Source organism: Bufo bufo, chromosome 2 (assembly GCF_905171765.1).
Source record: "Bufo bufo chromosome 2, aBufBuf1.1, whole genome shotgun sequence".
NCBI lineage: Eukaryota > Metazoa > Chordata > Amphibia > Anura > Bufonidae > Bufo > Bufo bufo.
In genome coordinates this window covers 259,501,066-259,524,533 of record NC_053390.1, presented here as the reverse complement: position 1 = coordinate 259,524,533, position 23,468 = coordinate 259,501,066, and the positions used below count along the sequence as shown (strand labels likewise).

The 23,468-nt window shown below is 45.7% G+C and overlaps 1 protein-coding gene across 8 annotated transcripts in view; it reads right to left on the bottom strand.

The window, feature by feature from the left end:
- The window catches only part of CIT (citron rho-interacting serine/threonine kinase), a 155,903-nt gene that overhangs the window by 78,055 nt on the left and 54,380 nt on the right, over nucleotides 1-23,468 (bottom strand). For 5 of the 8 annotated variants that reach the window (XM_040416520.1, XM_040416522.1, XM_040416523.1 and 2 more), the window contains exons 13-16: nucleotides 7,124-7,243; nucleotides 6,734-6,904; nucleotides 6,274-6,330; nucleotides 4,858-4,911 (exon numbers count right to left, since the gene is read on the bottom strand). In XM_040416520.1, the coding sequence (XP_040272454.1) occupies nucleotides 4,858-4,911; nucleotides 6,274-6,330; nucleotides 6,734-6,904; nucleotides 7,124-7,243 (402 nt within the window). The remainder of the gene's footprint in view (nucleotides 1-4,857; nucleotides 4,912-6,273; nucleotides 6,331-6,733; nucleotides 6,905-7,123; nucleotides 7,244-23,468) is intronic. The other 3 variants (XM_040416521.1, XM_040416524.1, XM_040416526.1) reach the window with 1 other exon arrangement.

The following is a 23,468-nucleotide window of genomic DNA, read 5'->3' as shown; positions in this document are numbered from 1 at the left end:
GGAAGGAAACTTCACTCAGAGGTTCGAACGGCGCTGTCTGGAGTGCACCGAGAACCAGGTTCAGGTCCCAAGAATGTGATGGGGGCCGATATGGGGGAACAGTATGAGCTACTCCTTGCAAGAAAGTCTTGACCGGACCTAGGACGGCTAGAGTACGTTGGAAAAAAATGGACAGGGCCGACACCTGCCCTTTGAGGGAACTGAGAGCCATGCCCAGGTCCAATCCCGACGGAAGGAACGCTAGAACCGTCGGAAGGGAAAAACGCCTGGGAGGAAGAGCTTGTTCCTCGCAGAAACGCAAGAAGGATTTCCAGGTCCGGTAGTAAATCCTAGAAGAGGAAGGTTTCCTGGCCCTAATCATGATTCGAATGACCGCATCAGAAAAACCTCTGCGTTTCAACAGAAAGGTTTCAACAGCCACGTCGTTAAACGTAGCGTATCTAAACTCTGATGGAAGACTGGGCCCTGGGAGAGTAGATCGGTTCTGATTGGCAGAGGCCACGGAGCATCTCCTAGCAGAAGAATGAGTTCTGAGTACCAAGCTCGTCGAGACCAGTCTGGGGCGATCAGGATCGTCTTGATGACTTCCTTCCTGATTCTGCGTAGGATCCGAGGTAGAAGTGGTAACGGTGGGAACGCGTAAAGAAACGCAAAGCTGTCCCAAGGCGTCACGAGAGCGTCCACGCCGTGTGCTGCTGGATCCCTTGCGCGAGAGAGGAAGCACGGGAGCTTGTGATTGAACCTGGACGCCATCAAGTCCACTTCCAGACGTCCCCACCTGAGACAGATAGCCTCGAACACCTCCGGATGGAGGGACCACTCCCCCGGGTCCACTGTTGTCCGGCTGAGAAAGTCTGCCGTCCAGTTGTCCACTCCCGGGATGAAGACTGCCGAAATCATCGGAACATGGGACTCCGCCCACTGCAAAATCTTCGCAGACTCCTGCATCACCGGAAGGCTGTGAGTCCCTCCATGGTGGTTGATGTAAGCCACAGCAGTGGCATTGTCCGACTGCAGCCTGATCGAACGACCCTGCAGAAGTGGAGTCCAATGGACAAGGGAGAGATAAATGGCCCGGAGTTCTAGTATGTTGATGGGAAGTTTGGACTCCGATAGAGACCAAACACCCTGGACCGTCCGTGTGGCGAGATCTCCGCCCCAACCGCGAAGACTGGCATCTGTTGTAATGATCGTCCATATCACTGGAAGGAAGGATTACCCCGCCAACAGATGCGCAGACTCTGTCCACCAACCGAGGGCTGTACGTGTTTGGAGGGACAGCCGGATCCGGCAATCCAGAGAATTCGGGGATTTGTCCCAAGATGACAAAATGGCTTGTTGAAAACACCTCGTGTGAAATTGAGTCAAGGGAATGACCTCGAAGGAGGCCACCATCATGCCCAGCACCCGCATGCAATTGCGGATAGACGTATTGCGGCGTTGGAGTAATATGCGTATAGATCTCTGAATGTCCTTGCTCTTGTCCAATGGCAGGCGTACCACGGCTGCACCTGAGTCTAGTATCATGCCCAGAAACCTGATTTGTGTGGTGGGAGATAAGCAGGATTTCCGCCGATTGACTATCCACCCGAAGCGGGACAGGGTGCTCAAAGTGATCTGAAGACTCTCCTCACATTGGGAGACCGTAGATGCTTTGATCAAGATATTGTCTAGATACGGGAGGAGAGTGATGCCCCTGGAGCGCAGGAGACCCAGGAGGGGGGCAAGCACCTTTGTGAACACTCTCGGAGCTGTCGCTAGGCCGAATGGCAAAGCGACGAACTGGTAGTGACATGAATGAATGGCAAAACGAAGAAAACGTTGATGAGCGGGTGCGATGGGAACGTGTAAGTAGGCGCCTTGGATGTCTATCGATGCCATGAGTTCTCCCTGTACCAAAGAGGCAATCACGGAGCGGAGTGACTCCATCTTGAACCGTTGAATGCGGAGGAAGCGACTAACTATCTTGAGGTCCAGCACTGGGCGAACATCGCCTTACTTTTTGGGTACTACGAAAAGGTTTGAATAGAAACCCGTAAATCTTTCATGTAAGGGGACCGGAATTATCACGCCCCCTATGAGAAGGGACTGGACTGCTTGGAAGAAAGCAGCCGCCCGACCTGGATCCTTGGGCGGCTGGGAGAGGGAAAAACGGTTGGGTGGGATAGATTTGAATTCTATCTTGTATCCTGATGTCACTACCTCTCGTGCCCACATTCCCTGAAAAAGAAGGAGACGACCCCCCACCTGTAAGGGTGGGGCTGCACCTTCATGCTGAGGGCTGTTTCCCGGGAGCGGGAATGAGGCTGTTGCGCTCGCGGACGCCATGCTGGCTGGGGTTTGAAGGATGGGCCTTTTCGCTGGTCCTGATTAGGTGGCCTAGATGCAGGTGGGGCCGCCGGACGAGTGCCCGCAAACCTACGAAAGGACTGATAACGGGAAAATGTGACCCTAGGACGAAAGGTACGTTTTGCCTTAGGTAAATGGGTGCTTTTTCCCCCTGTTGCTTCCGAAATAATATCATCTAGCCGGGTAGCAAAGAGTCGAGACCCGGAAAAGGGAAGTTTTGAAAGAGAACGTTTGGAGGATGAATCCGCCGACCAGACTTTAAGCCACTGTTCTCGGCGGATAGATACCGCGAGAGCCGAGGAACGGGCGACCATCGTCCCCGCATCCAGAGCCGCTTCGCAGAGGTACTTTTCCTGCCTGCGAAATTTGTACCGCCAAGGACTGGAGTTCCGCCGGAGGAAGATTGGTCGCAAGGTCTTGGTTCAAACGGAGGGCCCACTCCGAAACCGCCTTGGCTACCCGTGCCGATGCGAAGATCGGGCGTAAGGCTGAACCACTGGCTGCAAAGACCGACTTCGATAGCGAGTCAATGCGCTGATCTACTGGGTCCTGGAGAGAGGAGCCATCCGACACCGGAATAGTCGTGTTCTTTGCGAGGCGAGCGACCGGTGGGTTTACCTTCAGAGGTGAGGCCCATTTTTCCACACAATCAGTTGGAAAAGGGTAGAGCAAGTCTAACCGATTTGGGACAATGAAGCGCAAACCTGGCTGGTCCTAAGCCTTTGCGACAACAACGGAAAAGTCGTTGTGTACAGGGAAGGACTTAGGGGTCTGCTTTGTACGCAAAAACGACACTCCCTGGTGGCTGGTGGAGGGAAGTTCCTCCTGAACTTGGAAAGTGTCCCGGATAGCTGAAATCAGACTATCTACCATAGACGCAATCTGGGAAGACTGCTCCAGGTCCATCTCCGTATCTGAATCCGCAATCTCACCATCTGATAGTGTGTCACCTAAAATGGAGGACGTCTGAGATCGGGAAACGGGAGGGGATGCAGAGGCGTCAGAAGAGGAATGACGACCTGATCTGGGACGCTTGCTAGTAAGTCTGCTCCTAGTTTGTGCGCCTTGCGAAGGTGAGGGCTGCACTGTGGGTGATCTCTCTACCAAACGACCCAGTAATGAAAGGGTGGAATGGGAGACTTTGAAGAGGTCTTCTACTGCCCGGGACAGGGACCTTGCCCAGTCAGGTTCTCCACAGCCAGAGGGGTCTTGAACTCCTGTGGGTTGTGACAATATGGATGGATGGTTCTGTGGGGCCGCCTGACATGCAGAGCATAGAGAGAGTGACTGGCCACGAGGGAATTTAACAGAACATGAAGTGCAGGCATAATAACTGGTCCTGCAGGGTGCCTGGGGAGGGGTCTTGGCTGGGTCTGACATTGTGTGGCTTCTCTATGCTGGAGGGGGTAGCGATCTCCTACCATTAGAAGTCCCAGGTCCCGTGTCCTTGTGGCAAGGGAGTGCTGGAGAGGTCTTCCGGAGTGCCACGGTGGGAAAATAGGCTCCGCCCCCCACGTGGGTCGTGTGAGGAAATGGCCGGGAAGAAGCCACGCCCCCCGCTCGCTTGCTAGGAGCCGCTATGAGACGGGAAGGGGTTAATATAGCGCCGGACATGTTGCCTCAGGAGATGCCTGGAGACTTAAGAAGTGGAGTGGGGAGGAAGAGCGCTGAAGAGGGAGAGATCGGACCGCTCTCCTTGTAGTAGCAGAGCCGCTGCAGCCGTGATGCTGCCGCCGCCGCTGAGGATCTGAGGACGCAGGCGGGAAATCGTTACCCAGCAGACAGGGGTGAGGAGCTAAGGGAGGGAGAGGGGGGAGTAATACTCACCTGTCTTCTGTGGACTTCGCCCTTAGATGTTTTTCCAGCAGGGCCACCCAACGACCGCTGGCAGAAGGCATCAGGGGTCCGGGCAGTATAGGGATGGTGAGTAGGTGGCCCTATTGCTGGTGGGAAGCAGGGGAGCAAGGCTGCCCTGGTCTACTTGTCTTCTTGGGGGGGGGGGCAAGGCGGTGGGACAACCGACACCGGCTAGCCTCCCAGGGAGACAGAGACGCCATGCGAATCTGTGCCCCATGAACCTAATAAAATAAAAATAAAATTTCCAAAAGAGCCACCCTGCTAAGCAGGGAGGTCTGCCTCCTACGACACTAAGCTAAAAACTGAAATGCTCTCTCCAGGATGGAGGGGGTATAGCCTGCAGGGGAGGAGCTAACAGTTTTCAGCCTAGTGTCGCCTCCTAGTGGCAGCAGCAAGCTATACCCACGGTCCTGTGTCCCCCAATGATATGAGAGAGAAATTGCAAAAGGGGACTTGCACAAAATTTACTACTTTTGTACGCCAGAAAACTGGCATAAGTAGGATAATAAATCCCCCCATCCTATTTTTCTCTACCCACATGAAAAAGGTCAACGTTTCGAATACAACAAACCCTGTCAATCTGTAACCACACTACGTCTTGTAAAGAATGGCAGCAAAAAGTAATTACTGGATATTAAACATGCCACTTACTTTAGTAAGTTTCTCCTGCAGCTCCTGAATTTTATTTTGTTGCTCGGCATTGATCTGGTGATATAAAAGACAACAGTAAATTAGTAACTGAACTGTGGCAGAGAATGCTATTGACAGATTGAATGTAGGCAATGATGCTATACAGTAGAGCTATTCTTTTCATTCTTTATTCAAGCATTTCAGAAATAGCATCTTTTCTTCTGAATAAACTGTGCAAGTTATTAATGTAATACCTAATTGATTAAAAAAAAAATGATGTTATCCAATATACAATGACAATGCTGACACAATTTGAACAAATTATTTCATTGAAACATGAAAAGGCTATTCCCATTTCAATAAGTGATGGCATATTGACAGGTCAGATTCCCACTGATCCTGAGAATGCAGGGGCTGAAGAGCTAATTTAGTATTGCAGCCCCTTCAGTGCTTTTTCTCTGCCCGGCTGGGTGAATGGAGCGGTTTTGCAGTTCCTCTGCACCGCGGGTGGCCAGGCACCACTGTGTGGTTAAGACTATGAAAGGGATTAATCGGCGCTGCTGCACATTAATTCTCAGCGATATGCCACCACCTTATCCACAAAACAAGGAGATGAATCCAGCTTCCATTAAAAATACTAACCTTTATTTTTTAGCGAAGTAAAACCCAGACAAAAGATACACTGTGAAACGCACAGTGTCTACGCTTTTCCGATCAGGAAAAGGTGTTTCTTTTAACGGAAGCTGGATTCATCTCTATGTTTTGTGGATTCTGTCAATGCTGCATTCAAAGCACTTCCCTGCCTCCGTATGTTCTTTGCAAGCAGGTGAGCGCTGCACCTAGTGTTTCTTTTTTGGAGCCATAACCTTATGAGATTGGAAGAAAACCCTTTAAATGTCTCCACAGCTTCTTGAATTTTAAAATGAGGAGAACTGACCATCTTAAGATGTGGAGACCGCTCTGATGCTGTCCCACATTGGACAGTGTCAAATCTATATACAAGACTCTACCTCTGTAGAAAACAGCATGTAGACACCCCCTCGGCAAACCCCTGCCCTACAAAGTGTGTAAAGGAACGTGGGCTGTATCTCAGAAACTGGTGTCAGGCCAGTGAGAAGGTACAAGGTGACTTGCTTAAAACAAGTTTAAAGAAAATTCTCTCATGTGTACCCTGGACCAAGGAGCCTAAAACACCAAGTAGATATACTTGAGGTGAGAGGACACTATCACGGGACTGTATACAGCAGAACAATATAGGCGAGTGCAGAGGTGATGAAGAATCGGTGGATCCACAGCAGAATGAAGAAAAATGAGTACACAAAGTACTTTAATTATCCATGCCAGCTTTTATATTAATTTTTTATGTAGAACAAAAAGTTTTGCTTTAACATAGCTGTAGGATAAAACATGGATAAGAGGATATGACAAAACATTTACCTTCTCCAGTTTAGAATGCAACTCCCCAACTTCAGCTTTACCATGATCTTTCGCCTGCTTAGGTAAAATAAACTGTAATGATTATCATCATCCATAATTTACATGCTGCCCAGTTTACCCAATGTGTACAAAATGATATTAGCTCTCATAATATGATAATTGTGAATTACAACTATGAAAAATATTACATTCCAGACAAACCACTAGAAGGTTCGTGGTAGCAGCACAGAAAATTCAAAGGACAATTGTGCTCTTTTTCCTATGACAACCATGTCTAGAAGCACTGGCAAGTAGCAAAAGGTTGAAAGAAAACAAGTAAGAAGCCATAGACTTATATTTTCCAACCGTGACATTAGTGATCAATGGTTGCAGTAAAAAATTAACATGACAAACATTGTGATGGTGAAAATGTAAATTCAATCAAAGAACTATTTAAAATGCAACAGCAAAGTTAACTTACCTTTTGAAGTTTCTGCTGACATTCTGTAGCTTTGCGCTTAAATTCTTCTGCTGCCAATCGCGACTCTCTCAATTCAGTCTCATATAGGCCACTACGTCTTCGAGCAGCTGAGAGGTCTTCTTCTAGCTGCTGCATCATCAACTTCATCTCTTCCAATTGGGCTTGAAACTCCTAAAGGGAGAGGCAATCACCAGTAAATGGTAAGAATTCCATGTCTTTTCACCAATTCTAAAGCAATGAATTGCTTTTTGGGGGCTATACACATTTACATTAGAACAACTAAAATTTGCAAGTTGAACTAAAGAAATTAAGAAGTTTTAGAAGGGTTCATACATTAGGATCCCTTCCCAGAAGACTTCCAAACTAATTAGCACAGAGGACAGAGTATACCTGCTCCTTAATATCCTGGAGCTTCTGGCTCTGTTCTCGGATATCGTGAAGAAGCTGCAGAGCCTTGTCATCCTCCTGGGAAACCTCCATCCGGGCCTGCTCTAGGCTGCGCTTTAAACTCTGCAATGTGGAACATTTTAAATGTATAAAATATTTGATTAGTGATGCTGAAACGCAAGAACAACAACGTTTAAACAGATCTCCTACCTAAATTAGGAGAAGAGCAGTTTTGGCAGTTGGAAACAGGCTACTGACTATCGACAAATACCATCAAGACACAATTATAAAAGTTCTTTTTAGCCAGTCATGCTTCATCCACTCTCAATTTGATGTGCTCTCAACACAAGCCGCACAGCTATTAGTGGCAAATTCCTGTATTTTGGAAAAATTGCTGAGGTCTCCTCAGATGCAGACAAGTAGTGCTGACAAGCCATATAAGTCACGGTAGATAACATAAGGGAAGGAAACAGAACACGGCAAAGCAAACAAAACAACTGACTAGGCCCCAAATGTTAGGGAACAAAGGGGTCACCTCTTAGCAATCCACCAAAACACTTTCCCTAAGCCTAAGCTGCTATGCCCATGTGCTTATCTCGATGGTAGATATGCACATGCCCACGTACCTAAAACTATAACACACTGAACCAAACCGTGACAGTACCCCCCCCCCCCCCCTCTACAGGTGGCCTCCAGACACCCAGGCCCAACTTTATCCGGGTGTGCCCTGTGAAAGGCATTCACAAGGCGGCTAGCATTAACATCGGTAGCCGGAACCCACATTCTTTCCTCGGGACCGTATCCCCTCCAATGCACCAGGTACTGAAGGGAACCCCGAAGAATACGTGAGTTGAGAATTCTAGCGATCCAGATTACCATCAACCAAAACAGGAGGAGGAGGCAAAGGAGATGGTTCCACAGATTTCTTCAACAAGGACCTGTGAAACACATTATGGATCTTCCAGACCTGCGGAAGTTCCAGACGAAACGCCACCGGATTGACAATGGCCGAGATTTTGTAAGGGCCAATAAATCTTGGACCCAATTTCCAAGAGGGTACCTTCAGATTAATGTTTTTAGTGGACAACCACACCAAATCACCCACACACAGGTCCGGACCAGTCATACGTCTCTTGTCAGCCATCCGTTTATATCTTTCACCCATTTTTTTCAAATTAACTTGAATCTTCTGCCAGATAGATGACAAAGAGGAAGATAATCTCTCCTCTTCCGGTATCCCAGAAGATTCAGTTCCAGAAAAAGTACCAAACTAAAGGTAAAAACCATATGCGCCAAAAAAATTGTGACTTATCAGTTGACTCCTGCCTACGGTTATTCAAGGCAAACTCAGCTAAAGACAAGAACGAGGACCACTCATCCTGATTCTCAGCGACAAAACACCTCAAATAGGTATCCAGGTTTTGGTTAGTGCGCTCAGTTTGACCATTCGACTGAGGATGAAAAGCCGAAGAGAGAGACAACTGAATACCCAGACGAGAACAAAATGCCCTTAAAAACCTGGAAACAAATTGCGTCCCCCTATCAGACACCACATCAGAGGGAATGCCATGTAATTTCACAATGTTATCAATAAAAACCTGAGCGAGAGTTGTCGCATTGGGCAAATCTGATAATGGTACAAAGTGAGCCATCTTGCTCAAGCGGTCCACTACCACCAAAATCAGTTTTCCCAGAGGAACTCGGCAAATCAGTAATGAAGTCCATGGACAAATGCGTCCAAGGACGAGATGGGATGGACAAAGGAAGAAGAGATCCTGATGGCCGAGTGTGAGCCACCTTCTCGCGCGCACAGGTCTTACAAGCTGCTACATAACCCTCAACACTTTTACGCAACCCTGGCCACCAGAATCTCCGGGAAATAACATCTACAGTGGATCTACTTCCAGGATGTCCCGCAAGGACAGTATCATGATGTTCCTTGAACACCTCACAGTTCAGAAGGAACAAAAAACTTGCCTGGAGGACAAGAATCAGGTGCCTCCTCTTGAGCCCCCAACACTTCCGTCTCCAGCTCGGGGTAAAGAGCGGAAACCACCATCCCATCAGCCAAAATAGGAGCAGGATTTCACCCCCTACATAACAAAGCATCCACTTTACCGTTTTTAATCCCAGGGTGATACGTGACCACAAAATTGAATCTGGTAAAAAACAATGACCATCTAACCTGCCTAGGATTTAAACGCTTTGCAGATTGCAGGTAAGACAGATTCTTATGGTCAGTAAATACCGTAAGATGGGTAGCACCTTCTAGCCAATGACGCCGCTTATCATAGGCCAATATGATGGCCAACAACTCTATTTCCAACATCATAATTTCTTTCGGCGGCCGAGAGTTTCTTGGAGAAAAAAGCACACGGGCGCCATTTGCTAGTAGAGGGACCCTGCGACAATACTGCTCCGACTCCCACTTCTGACACGTCAACCTCCACAATGAAGGGTTGAGACACATCAGGTTGCATCAGAATGGGAGCAGAAGAAAAACATTTCTTAATAGCAGAAAAAGCCTGTAATGCCTCATCCGAACAGACAGAGAAGTCAGCGCCCTTCCTAGTCATATCTGTCAAAAGTTTGACAATGGTAGAATAATTCAGGATGAATTTTCTGTAGTAATTAGTAAATCATAAAAACCGCATCAGGGCTTTCTGATTCTCCGGCCGGTCCCATTCCAGTACTGCACGGACCTTTTCGGGATCCATATGAAAACCGGAGGCAGAAAGCAAGTACCTCAAAAACGTCAGCTCCTGAACAGCAAACACATTTTTCCAACTTAGCATACAATTTATTCTCCCGAAGGATCAATAACACTTGTCTCAAATGATCTTGATGAGTCTTCATATCGGGTGAGTAAATTAGTATGTCATCGAGGTAAATAACAACGAACCTCCCCACCAAATGATGAAAAATGTCATTGATAAAGCGCTGAAAAACTGCTGGAGCATTAGTTAAACCAAAGGGCATGACTAGGTTCTCGAAGTGACCCTCGGAGGTATTGAAGGCTGTTTTCCATTCATCTTATTCCCTGATTCTGATCAGATTATAAGCTCCTCTTAAATCCAACTTAGAAAACACCTTGGCACCAAGAATCTGATCAAATAGATCCGGAATCAAGGGAAGAGGATAAGGATCACGGACAGTAATGAGTCAGTTCCGGGAAATCTAGGCACGGTCTAAGGGATCCGTCCTTCTTTACGAAAAAGAAGCCAGCGGCCATAGGAGACTTAGATGGTCTAATATGTCCCTTTGTCAAACTCTCGGCAATATACTCCCGCATAGCTACTCTTTCGGGTTGAGAAAGATTATATAACCGAGATTTTGGCAATTTTGCTCCGGGGATAAGATTGACCGGACAATCATACTCTCGTTGAGGGGGCAACTCCTGAGCTCCACCCTCCGAGAATACGTCCTTAAAAAATCGGAAAGAAAATGAGGCAACACCTTAGTGGACACCCCCGAAATAGAGGCACTAAGACAGTTGTTCATACAAAATTCACTCCAATTACTGATTTGTCTTGTTTGCCAGTCAATGGTAGGGTTAGGTTTTATCAACCATGGTAAACCCAGAACCATCGGAGCAGGCAAACCTTTCATAACAAAACAAGAAATGAACTCAACATGAGAATCACCCACCCTCAAATGAATATCCTGAACAATATGAGTTAGACATCTTTGCGAGAGGGGGGCAGAATCTATAGCAAACACTGGTATCTCTTTGCTTAATGTGCTAGTTTTAAAACCATGACTGTGAAGAAATTGAAAATCAATAAGATTAACCCCTGTGCCACTGTCAACAAATACCTTTAATTCAAAATTTCAAGAGTCTAGCGCCACCATAGCAGGCAGGAGGAATCGGGTACTGCAGGTAGGATATGATAATGCCTGCTCTGACTCCCTATTTACACTACCAAGAGTACGTTTTTTTTTTCATTACCACTTCGAGGTTTAATAAAAGGGCACACAGTCTATTCAGCTTCCTAAAATTCCTATTACCAGAGCAAGAAGTAACCTGACCCAATTGCATAGGCTCCTCTCCAACCCCTAATTCAAGTGTCATAGTACCCCAAGGGACAGGAGGGACTGATTCCCCACCAGACAGCACCCCCTGCCCGAGGGGAACCTTGCACCTCTCGCTAAGGGCTCTTTCACACTTGCGTTGTCCGGATCAGTTGTGTACTCCATTTGCCGGAAGTGCCCGCCGGATCCGTAACACCGCAAGTGAACTGAAAGCATTTGAAGACGGATCCGTCTTCAAAATGCGTTCAGTGTTACTATGGCACCCAGGACGCTATTAAAGTCCTGGTTGCCATAGTAGTAGTGGGGAGCAGTATACTTACCGTCTGTGCGGCTCCCGGGGCGCTCCAGAATGACGTCAGGGCGCCCCTTCCGCATGGATGACGTGATCCATGTGATAACGTCATCCATGCGCGTGGGCGCCCTGACGTCACTCTGAAGCGCCCCGGGAGCCGCACGGACGGTAAGTATACTGCTTCCCCGCTCCCCACTACACTTTACCATGGCAAACAGGACTTTAGTGTCCTGGCAGCCATGCTAACCATTCAGAAAAAGCTAAACGTTGGATCCGGTAATGCGCCGAAACGACGTTTAGCTTAAGGCCAGATTAATGTCTTTCAATGGGCATCCGGTTCCGGCCTTGCGGCAAGTGTTCAGGATTTTTGACCGGAGCAAAAAGCGCAGCATGCTGCAGTATTTTCTCCGGCCAAGAAACGTTCCGTTGCGGAACTGAAGACATCCTGATGCATCCTGAACGGATTTCTCTCCATTCAGAATGCATGGGGATAATCCTGATCAGGATTCTTCCGGCATAGAGCCCCGACGACGGAACTCTATGCCGGAACAGAACAACGCAAGTGTGAAAGAGCCTTACGACGTCTATCAATCCGTACGGCCAAAGACATGGCCGCCTCCAAAGAATCTGGTTTTTCATGAAATGCAAGGGCATCTTTTAATCTCTCAGATTGCCCCTGACAGAAATGACTACGGAGTGCAGGATCATTCCACTCCGAGTCAGTCGCCCATCTTCTAAATTCAGCACAATACGACTCAGCAGTACGTTCTCCCTGGCACAAGCTGCGCAACTTAGATTCAGCCATAGAGACCGGATTGGGTCATCATAAACCAGGCCCAGGGCACCAAAAAATTCATCCACCGACAGGAGGGACTGTGAACCGGTCATCAGAGAAAAAAACCAAGACTGAGCGTCACCTTTTAGCAGATAAATAATAATCCATACTCTTTGGTTTCCGTCTCCAGATGAAATCGGACGCAGACGAAAATACAATTTACAGGACTCCCTGAACCGAACAAAGTTATCACTTCCCCCGGAAAACCTATCAGGGAGAGCGACCTTAGGTTCCAGGCAGACCTGGTTTCCCCCGGCGGCGCCAGACGCCAAAGTACTCTGACATCGTGCAACCGAATTGTGGAGGTCAGCTACCTCCAAAGACAATCCCTGCATGCGATCAACCTAAGCATCAATAGTTTCCATTTTGCAAACAGCAAGGGGGAAAAAAAATGACGGTAGGGCGGGTTATAATGTCGGTAGGACGGGTAGGTAAGATAAGGGAAGGAAACAGAACATGGCAAAGCAAACAAAACAACTGACTGGGCCCCAAATGCTAGGGAACAAAGGGGTCACCTCCTAGCAATCCCTAAAACACTTTCCCTAAGCTGCTATGCCCAAGTGCTTATCTCGATGGTAGAAATGCACATGCCCACGTACCTAAAACTATAACACACTGAACCAAACCCTCAGCTGTGGAGAAGAGGGAAAGAGACACCCAGCTCCTTCAACAACCGAAGGAGCTAGCGTCACCCTAGAGGCCTTCTAAAAACAGACACAAAAGGGAAAAGGACTTATCTAGAGATGTGTTGGAGCAGATGATCCACCAAACTTCCAGAGCTTACACAAGGCAGAACTATAACCAGCAAAGGCTATAGGGAGAGAGAGGAATAAATAGCCTCAACAATTACCTAAATAACAACACCAAAACAAAAACGGTCAGATCGAGTCACAAGCAGCAACTCTGACAGATCTTCTCAGAACACCCACAGGGCAGGGCGTGACAATATATGCCTTTGCCAAGGTCTTTACATGCAGGACTAGGGCATCAAACTGGATCTTTGTAGTAATGCTAGTTAGCGATCATCTGGCAGTCTAATACTGCCTCCGATTACCCTATTAACGGGCAATTCAGATCTTTTAGCATGCTGAAAGATCTGGATTTGCCGGCGGCTGTCCTGCATAGGGACGAGCGATGGCATAGCGATCACTCCTCCCCATGCTGCAGAGGACGTTGCTGTATGTAATAGCAGTGGTCTCCTCCGCTAGCTATCTGGCTATTGTCGGGATGGAACGCCTCCCTCTCAACAGTCACTTGCAATATCGGGATGTCTAATACATCCTTTAAAGGCCATCTGTCAGCAGATCTGTACCTATGAAACTTGCTGACCTGTTACAAGTGCACTTGGCAGCTGAAGGCATTTGTGTTGGTCCCATGTTCAAATATATGCAAATGAAGCTCTAAGAGCAACGGGGACATTGCCGTTACACCTAGAGGCTCAGCTCTCTCTGAAACTGCTGCGCCCTCTGCACTTTGATTGACAGGGCGAGGAAACATATACATAATTACGCCTGGCCCTGAATTATCCTTAAAGGGGTTATCCGAGTTAACTTAACCTTATCTTTATGGCTTTATTTCTCCTATACCTTAGTTTTCCTAAATCACTTACTGTACCTATCTTGTGCCGTTTCTCTGCTACACTAAACAGTCATGTGACCGCCCACGTCATCAGCTGTGACGCTCCGTTGACATGGAGCTCTCTGCTTGTCGGAGTGACTAAGCCATGTCAACGGAACGTCATCAGCCTTGGCCACGCCCCCACCTCTCTGCATTACAGTCCGTGCGGCTGTGAGTTGATCGCGCATGCGCGATCCTCACTTGTGCCGCGGCTACCTCCAACTTTCTAACTGCGGCTAATAGCTCAACCCCTCCCACAAATATAACAGATCAACCCCTCCCACAAATATTCATGAGGGAGAGATGAGTCATTGTTGTTACTGCTGCATGTAAACACAGCAATAACAGAACCTTGAAAAGGTGTAAGGATCATTCTTTTTTCAAAAAATCAAGCTTGACTAATGTATATGTATATCCTGATTAATTTTGTTAGGTTTTATTTTTTTTCCCATAACTCGGATAACCCCTTTAAGTCAATTAATGTGCATAGGGTGCGGCAGTTGCGGAGAGAGCAGAGTCTCTTGGTGTAATAGCAACTCCTAGAGGCTCATTTGCATTTATAAAAACTTCATTATTCTCAGCAATGCGGCCACATAAGAACATGGAACCAACACAGATGTCTTCAGCTGCCAAGCGCACATGTAACAGGTCAGCCAGTGTCATAGGTACAAATCTGCTGACAGATGCCCTTTAACAGTCAACACAGAGATAAAAATCTTATATAGATGGGGATCTTATTGTCTAGTTTACAATATTTTTTATTAAATTTTCAGTGGCTATGAATACAGAGTTATAAAATACCCTTTATGATAGAAGTGTCCCTTTTATTGGAAAAGGAACATGACCCCAGCTGTATCACTGCATACTTGCCACGTGTCATGGAAATGAGACCGGCAATCTGCAGCTATATATTGTGGCGCCCGATGAGACCCTGGCAGTCGAGAAAATCTAATAGAAATAAACGAACAGCAATTTGCAATCGTACACCATTAGGTGTTACATTTTATTCACAAGTATAAATGTATACAGATACAGTCCAAGTGAGTTGAAAGCGAGTATATAAATGTAGTCACTTCAAAGCAAACCTGACGCGTTGGCCACGTCAGGACCTTTCTTAATGTGACACAATCAGTACTTGTGGGCTAGCCTTGTCCACAGTGGCACTCTCATGCCATCAGGACACATTTATACACGTGAGTAAAATTTAACACCTAAGAGCATACAGCTGTGAAGTGCCGCTGATTTGAATGCTGCAAAATACATTTACTTTTGTATATATGTCACAAATATCCTTTTCAAGGCTACAAAAGTAGCTAAGAAAGTCCAGTGACACTCCATGTGATGCCACAGAACTAGCCTATGACTGTGCATGGACTTATGGTATACATCAGGACTTTAAATGCTTACTTCAATAGGATTTATGGCAATATCTGTCATGTCTCCAGTTCCAGGAACCTCCAGGATCATTTCCATACATGCAGGGGTGCACCACCAATGAGGCGATCGCCTAAGGCAGCACCAGCTAGGGGCAAGAGGGGGTAGCGGAAGGGCCGTGAGCAAGGAGCGCTTTCATTGTGGAAATGCTCATCTCTACATATTCAACTGCATTGCTGTACTCAGGACAGCAATACAGTTGAATGATGTGATGGCTACGGGAGCAATTTCTGCGTGGCCCACCGTTTCCTCTAATAGGCTTTAGTCCTAGAGCTCAGGGCACAGACTAGAAAAGGTCTGTTTTTTGCACTGCATCGCTGACAGCAGAATGGAAGTAAGTATTTGAGATTATTATTTAAAAGGGGGTCGTTTTTTTGTACTGACACACGTTATAAGGGAGCATTTTTGTACTGGCACATAGGGGGGCATTTTTCGTACTGCGAACAGAATTAGGGACCATTTTTGTACTGGCACACATTCTTATGAGGACATTTGATCTACAGGGGGAACTAAAAGGTTTTGGTTTTTTTTTTGTACTGGCACACGTTATAAGGGAGCATTTTTTATATTGCCACAAATTGCAAGGGGGAATTATTTTACTGGCAAACATTATAAGGGGTCGTTTTTGTACTGAAACACATTAGAAGTGGATATTTTTGTACAGACAAACATTATAGGGGGAATTATTACTACTGGGGGCCCTTCTGGTGGCAAAATGAGTGACATTATTACTATTGGGTGCATATAGTAAACTCTGGTAGAGAATTATTACTATTGGTCGGACTTTTTGGAGGATAGTTACATTGGGAGGCACCCTGACACAGTATCAGCTTAGCATAATTATTTTTGGAGACCGCTATGTTTACGGCACTATAAGTTTCAGGTACTTGCTGAGCATAATTTTTTTAGGGTACTGTGTGGCAATAATTATTGAAAGGGAACTATCTGTGTGGTACCAGTATTTTCAGGGGGATTATCTGGTTCTGCAGTATAATATTGGGAAGCACAATGGGCACAGTATAAGAGGTGGCAGGATGGGGTGTTCAGAAGGTGGGGAGGAGGCAAAAGTAGCAAACTAAGATGTCTGTTTGTCAAACTCTGCAGAGACAAGAGATTGCTGAAAGAAATCATCATGGTGGTCTGGTCTAAATGGAGAAGATAAAGAAATACCGTGTCTACATCAGAGGAGATATCACTGGATGTAAGAGATATGTGGTGCTGTATTACCCTGTATGTTTTGTAGCTCTGTATGTAACGTTTTCCAAGTATGTCTTTAACAGTAGGGCTGGAGTGGTTAGGTTAAGAAATTGGCATGGGGGGGGGCAGCGTTGTTTCAGTTTTCACCTCAGGCAGCAGAAAGACTAGGTGTGCCCCTGCATACATGTTTGAGAGTCTTCCACTTTATATTTAGTGCTCCTTTAAAGCACATATCTACAGCCCTTGGCCCAATAGTTTTCTGAAAAGCTGTCATTACCAATCCTATTAGACATATACAGCATTCTAGATGACGTGACATCTGCAAATACACATGTGAAGTGCAAGTGATGTGCAGTGAAAGAGAACAAGAAGCGGCAAGACTATGCCAACAGGTATATAATGCACTATAGAAACTCGCCATGTCACCTATCCTACTTCTATTTACAGAAAGTCTCTAATATATAGCTATTAGGTGAATCACTATCACAAGTGGGAGCAATGCAGGAAAAAAATCATATTCCCTGTGGCTGCTCCCTCCAGACGTCACTTATATCTCCTGCATTCTGCTGAAGGAAAGAGGATGTATTAGAGAATATATGCAGATAGACCTTTATCTGTCAGGTCTCCAATGGTATCTTTTTTATGCGAGGGTAGTATAGAAGGGGGGGGGGGGGGGGTGGATGCAGAATTAGGGCGTATAAAGTTCTGTATTCTTAGTCAATATTCTCATGTAAAAAGCTGTTTAATTGCTGCCAGTGCTCATAGAGAATGCAAGTCCTGCTTCTCTACATAGAGTAAATGACAGCTATTCCTGTAAACAAATCCATATAGAAAAATCTGTCAGCACTCTGTGGGCAGGGAGAAGCAGCACTCACACCCCTTCTCTATAAGCCCCAGTTGCACTTGCCGCTTTTAACATATATGGCCTATAAGCATCTTCACGCCGATTAAAGGGTTTCTACGGGAATCAAGAAAATGAAAATACCTAAACATTGCCAAATACCTTTCATTAGCTATATTTGTTCGTTTTGTCTAGGGAGCAATCATCAGAGAAATAAAATGGCCGCCGTCCTATTAGTACACACAGAACCTGTCCTAATCACACAGCAAGACAAGTTACTTCACAACACTGAACTCCATTCCTACAGAGATGCATCTGAAAATCATATTAAACCTTATTCAGAATCATAATTCCTGACAAGCAGAGCAGTGAGGAGGATGAGGCAGCTCCTTACCACAGGTTTGGTGTGTACTAATAGGACGGCTGCCATTTTATTTCACCTAATGATTGCTCTCTAGTGAAAACAAGTCATTATAACTTATGAAAGGTATTTGGGAATATATTTATGATAAAGTAACATTTAGGTATTTTCATTTTCTTAATTCCCGGAGAACCCTTATAAGGTTCTCTCCGTAAGGAGAGATAATACCTTCTAAATCCTGACTTATTCCTCTCACCCAGTTAAAGTGGTTATCCAATTTCAGAAACTTCCCCCCCCATGTGCCGGGCCCCCTCACAAGTAATATACTTACCCGGCTCCCCGCACAGCCGCTGCTGCTTCTCCCTGCACACCGATGAAAACATCCGGTGTTGGGGGGAGCAGCCAATTGCAGGCGGGGACGGGGACAGGGACGAGTCTCCCTAGCGTCACTAGCGATGCTAGGGAGGATCGTCCCCGTCCCAGTCTCCCATTGACTGCTCCCCCCGACACCGGATGTTTTCATCGGTGTGCAGGGAGAAGCAGCAGCGGCGGTGCGGGGACCAGGAGCGGTGCAGGGAGCCGGGTAAGTATATTACCTGTGAGGGGCCCGGCATGTTTCTGAAATCGGATAACCCCTTTAAGCCAATACTCTCTGCTCTGATGAGGGGCAATAACCAACTGTGTCTGTTGTTATGTATTTTGTCACATACCTATAAGATTAGACAAAATCTATTTTCTTGTAAGACTTTAAGTGGGTACCAATTTACCAAAAATCTGAGGTTAGAACAGAGATAAGCGAAACAGCCCACACTACATAAGATATACCAGATAGACAATAAAATATATCCGGTAGACAATACCCTGGGAGTGGGACAACTTCCCTTCCGTTGTAAGGGTATGTCCACACCAAACAGAAACGCTGCCATTCTGAGGCAAATTCTCAGCATTTGACAGCACCAGCAATGTGGATGCACACTATAGAAAAAAGTGTAAGCCTCTCTGTGGCTGGGACCATGGGAGTGCACATAGGCCAGTGATGGCTAACCTCCAGCAGTGCAGCTGTGGTGAAACTACATCTCCCAGCATGCTGCATTCATTTCTATAGAGTTCTGAAAACAGCTAAGCAAGTGTGCATCTTGGGAATTGTAGTTTTACCACAGCTGCAGTGCCGGAGGTTAGCCATCACAGACTTAGGCCAATGCTTTTTTTCTATAGTATGCAAGCACGGCCTGCACTGCTGGATTGCAGGGTGGTCTGTAACCATGGAAACGAGCAGTGTAGATGTGATGGAAAAATGAATCCAGCCAGCAAAGGAGGCAATACGGAACATACCAATACATTAGTGAGTGACCTATATTAACTTTTTCTACATGATAAATGTTATTTGCTGAAGAGAGACAACCCTTTTAAAGATTTGATTACTGTAAATCTAACCAAAACGTAAAAAAAAAAAAAAAAACACCTCTGTGTATAATAGAAGGAACAGTGAGGCTGTAGGATCCATTCAATTCATTATGGGGCAAAGAAGAAGATGAGTATGAGGGGTGAAATTGGAAGAAGGAGCGATCAGATGTCCAAAGTGCTGAGCTTTGAGGAGAATGGCTCCACAAAAGTATAGGGCATGAGGATTTAAAGGGCATGTAAGAGGGTTAGACATGTCTGTGGTATATACCACAGCCTGTTGTGTGGTTTGTATACCCTGTGTTCCACTGTTTGATATGTAACAGAGGTTGGTTTTAAGTTATGTGTCTATCTATGTAGAATGAATATATTGTTATAGGTGACTGAGTGCACTGGGCATGCTCAGACAGCCTATGTCAGACATTGTAGAAAGGGCTAGAAAGGAGGGGGCGGAGCTTGGTGCTGACAGGATGTAGGGCTGTGAGGAACGGTTAGGCTACATTCACACGAACGGATTTTGTTTCCGTGTCCGGTACGCACACCAGCCTGTCTCCCATTAACTCTGCAGAAACTATGCAAATGCCATTATACTGATCGACAGGGATAGGAGCTACAGATTTTCTGGAAAAAAAACTAAAAGTGGCCCCATGTAGTAGGTGGGTCCAAATTGACAAAAGGCGGGGCAACACAAGTAGGCGGGGCCAGCAATATTATAGTGCAGCACAGAATACCACCCCAGCAGAACCAAATAGCACAGTGCAGCACAATATACTGCCTCAGCAGAAGCAAATACCAGAATTCAGCACATCATACTGCCTCCCTCACCACAGTATTCAGCTGTATCACCATCCAGAGGACAGGCGTACAGTTGAGTCCGGGAGGACTTACTTATTGCTGAGAGCATCAGATCATTATGTACCTGGACTGCGGCCATGAGGAGGGCTTGGGCAGCTCCCTGGGCATCGTCCCACCGGAAAATTTCCCTTATAGCTAGTATGCCCCTGAACAGACCAATATTGTCTGGATTAAAACATAAAAGCTGATCACTTGATGCCAACACAGCATTCTGTTATTCCCTGCCCCATCGAGCACCTGGCAGGAGGCAGTCTGATTTTGAATGGGGCACATCACTTGTGATATCTTTTCCCTTTAACAGCGGGGAACATGTGATGTATTCAGCTTCTACCATAAGGTCTGCCTTTCTTGTCTTATCTTCTAAATAAGTATGGTATCTATATTTGAATGTTATCAGCTACTATCCCTTGGATAAAGTATGTTACCAACATTATCTATATGTACTCCGCTATTATCTACTCCCTGAGGAACCCAGGAAGGAGGGAAACGCGTCGGGGTGTTATTTCCAACTAATTATTATCAAGGGGTACTTTTTCTCTATCTTTTCTATCAATCCTCTACCCCAGGGGAGTTTTTACCTTGTAGGGCCTCCTAGGGTTGGGGCCTAGTTAGGGCTTGTACAGGGAGAGTTTTTTTCTTTTCTCTCCCTGGCACTTATATCATTGCCCCAAGCCTCCTATTTCTGCCATTACTATCGCCCTTATCTAAGCTATCTATACACTTCATAATTTTGACTACCTAGTGGATGCCACATGTTCAGTGGTAGTCGGGCTATATCTCTGCCAATGAATATATAATCTCATCCGTCTTGGTATATAGGGCGATTTTAATTATATCTTTATTAAAAGCTAAGCTTTAAAGGGTCCAAAAATAAGTTATTTTTATGTTTATGTACTTTTTCTAGAAGGACATCAAAACCATCCCTATTGCCATCTACTCTTAGTGATTTGTATTCTATTATTCTGCCCTTACAAATATCAGATTTTTCAAATAATGGAAATATTAAAATAAAGGTTTCTATTTGGGAAGAATTTATGTTTAAAAAGGTCAGTTTAATACAAACCAAGCATATGATTTATGCTGCTCTATCTGTGATAGAGGTAAACAAGCTCAGCTTGTCTGACATATAGGGTTCATATGATTTTGGAACAGAATTTCTACATAAATAGCAAATGACAGTCCTCATTACCCCGCCCACACAAAGTGATTGACAGCTCTCTCTGTATCAGTGTGCATACACAGAGGGCTGTGAGTGGGCAGGGTAAGCAGGACTCTCACTGTCTCTCCTAGGAGTCCCACCAACCCCACCCAAGTTGCCAGCTTGAAATAAGCAACAGAGCAATTGTAGCAATGAATGTGGAGATCTCTGGATCCATGTGAGGTTCAGGACTGGTTCTAGCTTTGTTACACGTGGTCATGTACTATACGGTGTCTGATTTTCATTTTGTAAATTAACCATGGGATAACCCCTCTAAATTTCAGCAATTTTCTAATGCACTTTAGGTTTCAATTCCTCCCCATTCCCAAGACCTATGTTACTATGAAGCAGTGTAGATTTGCAACGGAAATTTATCTTCAATTTCCCTTTTCTTGCCTTATTTTGCATACATTTCTTACACAAGTTTGCAAACATTTTACAGCAAAATATATCTATAGTCCCATCTGTAAACTCTGTGCCAGCAAGCAGAAATCTTCTAAAGCCATCTTCAGGAACTGAAACAATAAATTAGAAAGTTGCAGAACTTTATAGTACCGAATAAGTATGCTTCTTTACAAAAAACTGTAAAACCCCTATCAGATGTAATGGGCCCTCAATCAGCTGTTCTCAAGAGCAGACTGCGAACTTAAAGTGGCCCTGGAAAAAACGAAAAGTGGCCCCATGTTGTAGGCGGGTCCAAATTGACAGAAGACGGAGCCACACAAGCAGGTGGGGACAGCAATACATTAGTGAAGCAACAATGCTGCCCCAGCAGAGCCAAATAACACATTACTGCACAAAATACTGCCCCAGCAAAGCCAAATAACACATTACTGCACAAAATACTGCCCCAGCAGAGCCAAATAACACATTACTGCACAAAATACTGCCGTCCTGAGGAAGGCCATACAGTTGAGATCAGGAGGGGTGCTGTGGCTACCTGATGCTTCTAGCAATCTCTGGAATTTCTATAGAAATGACTGGAGAGGTCGCACACATACCCAACCAGCTGCTCCGTTCATTTCAGGGGGCTGCAAGGGGTACAGGACCTTCATTCTTGTGATTGGTGGGGGTCCCAGCGGTAGCACCACCAGCGATTTTAAATGTAACCGGAATACCTCTTTAAAGAGGACCTTTCCACACTCCTGACATGCCTATTTTAATAGCTCCATGCATTCCCCACGTACTAACAATTCTGGAGCATCTATTCTTATGGCTCTATGTTGTGCCATTCCTGTATTATTTGCACTATAAGCCATGAATGAATTGATATTAGCCTTCAGTAAGGGTACAGAGGGGAGGTAACCAGTTAGGGGGGGTGTACCTGAATAGACTGAAAATAGCAGCACTGATTAGATAGAGTGCTATAGAGCAGGAGGAGCTGAGCAGATTGATGCAGTTTTATAGGAAAATATTCAGTATAACATGTGACTTATTGATTGAAATGCCTGCTCCTCTTATGATTAGGAGTCCAGTGGGTGGTCCTAATTCACAAATCACTGCTTTTACAATATGAATGTGCATAAAGTGATACCCATCAATCAAGGAATTGGAGCTGTCTGCCAATTGTTTCAAAGGACCGTTCCTGCGCCAGCGCTCCAGTCCCCTTTGGGCCTTAAGCAGTCACATGCTGTTCATCTTTCACATGACTGCGGCAGCCAGTCACTGGCCTCAGTAGTCTCATGCCATTCATGCACACAGTACCCCTGAGGTCTGTAATATGCTGCTGTGGTCATGTGAACAATGAACAGCACTCCTGCAGCCCACCAGATTTACTATCATTTACCCCAGAAACTGGCTTAAGCAATGGTTCAAATCTACTCCAGCTCAAAGTTGGTGCTCATTTGAAAGTCTAATATACGTATTAAGAGGCGTGTGCCTCTTAATAAATTTGGTGCATTTTGCACCGACGGACTTTAAACTAAGACTGGCGTCTGTAACACCAATCTTAGAATATCTCCCCCAGTGTCTTGTCATGACCAAAGCCAAGTGTGACAGATGACGACCAGTGGCAGATATATTTGGAAAGTTGATCTGCCATGTCAGATTTTTTTATATTTTTTTATATCATTGATTAGTGTTATCTTTAAAAAATCACTCATGCTGAAAAACAGATCTGCAACTCATCAATGAAAGAGCAGAGTAGGGCCACAAATCATGGCAGAGCTCAATCTGCGATTTGTCATTTTAACATAAGTTGTTGCTGAACGACAAGTCTTTCAGAAAACTACCCCCTGGATTCCCTGCAAAACAGCAAGTTGGACGGATCAATGTATACAATCTTC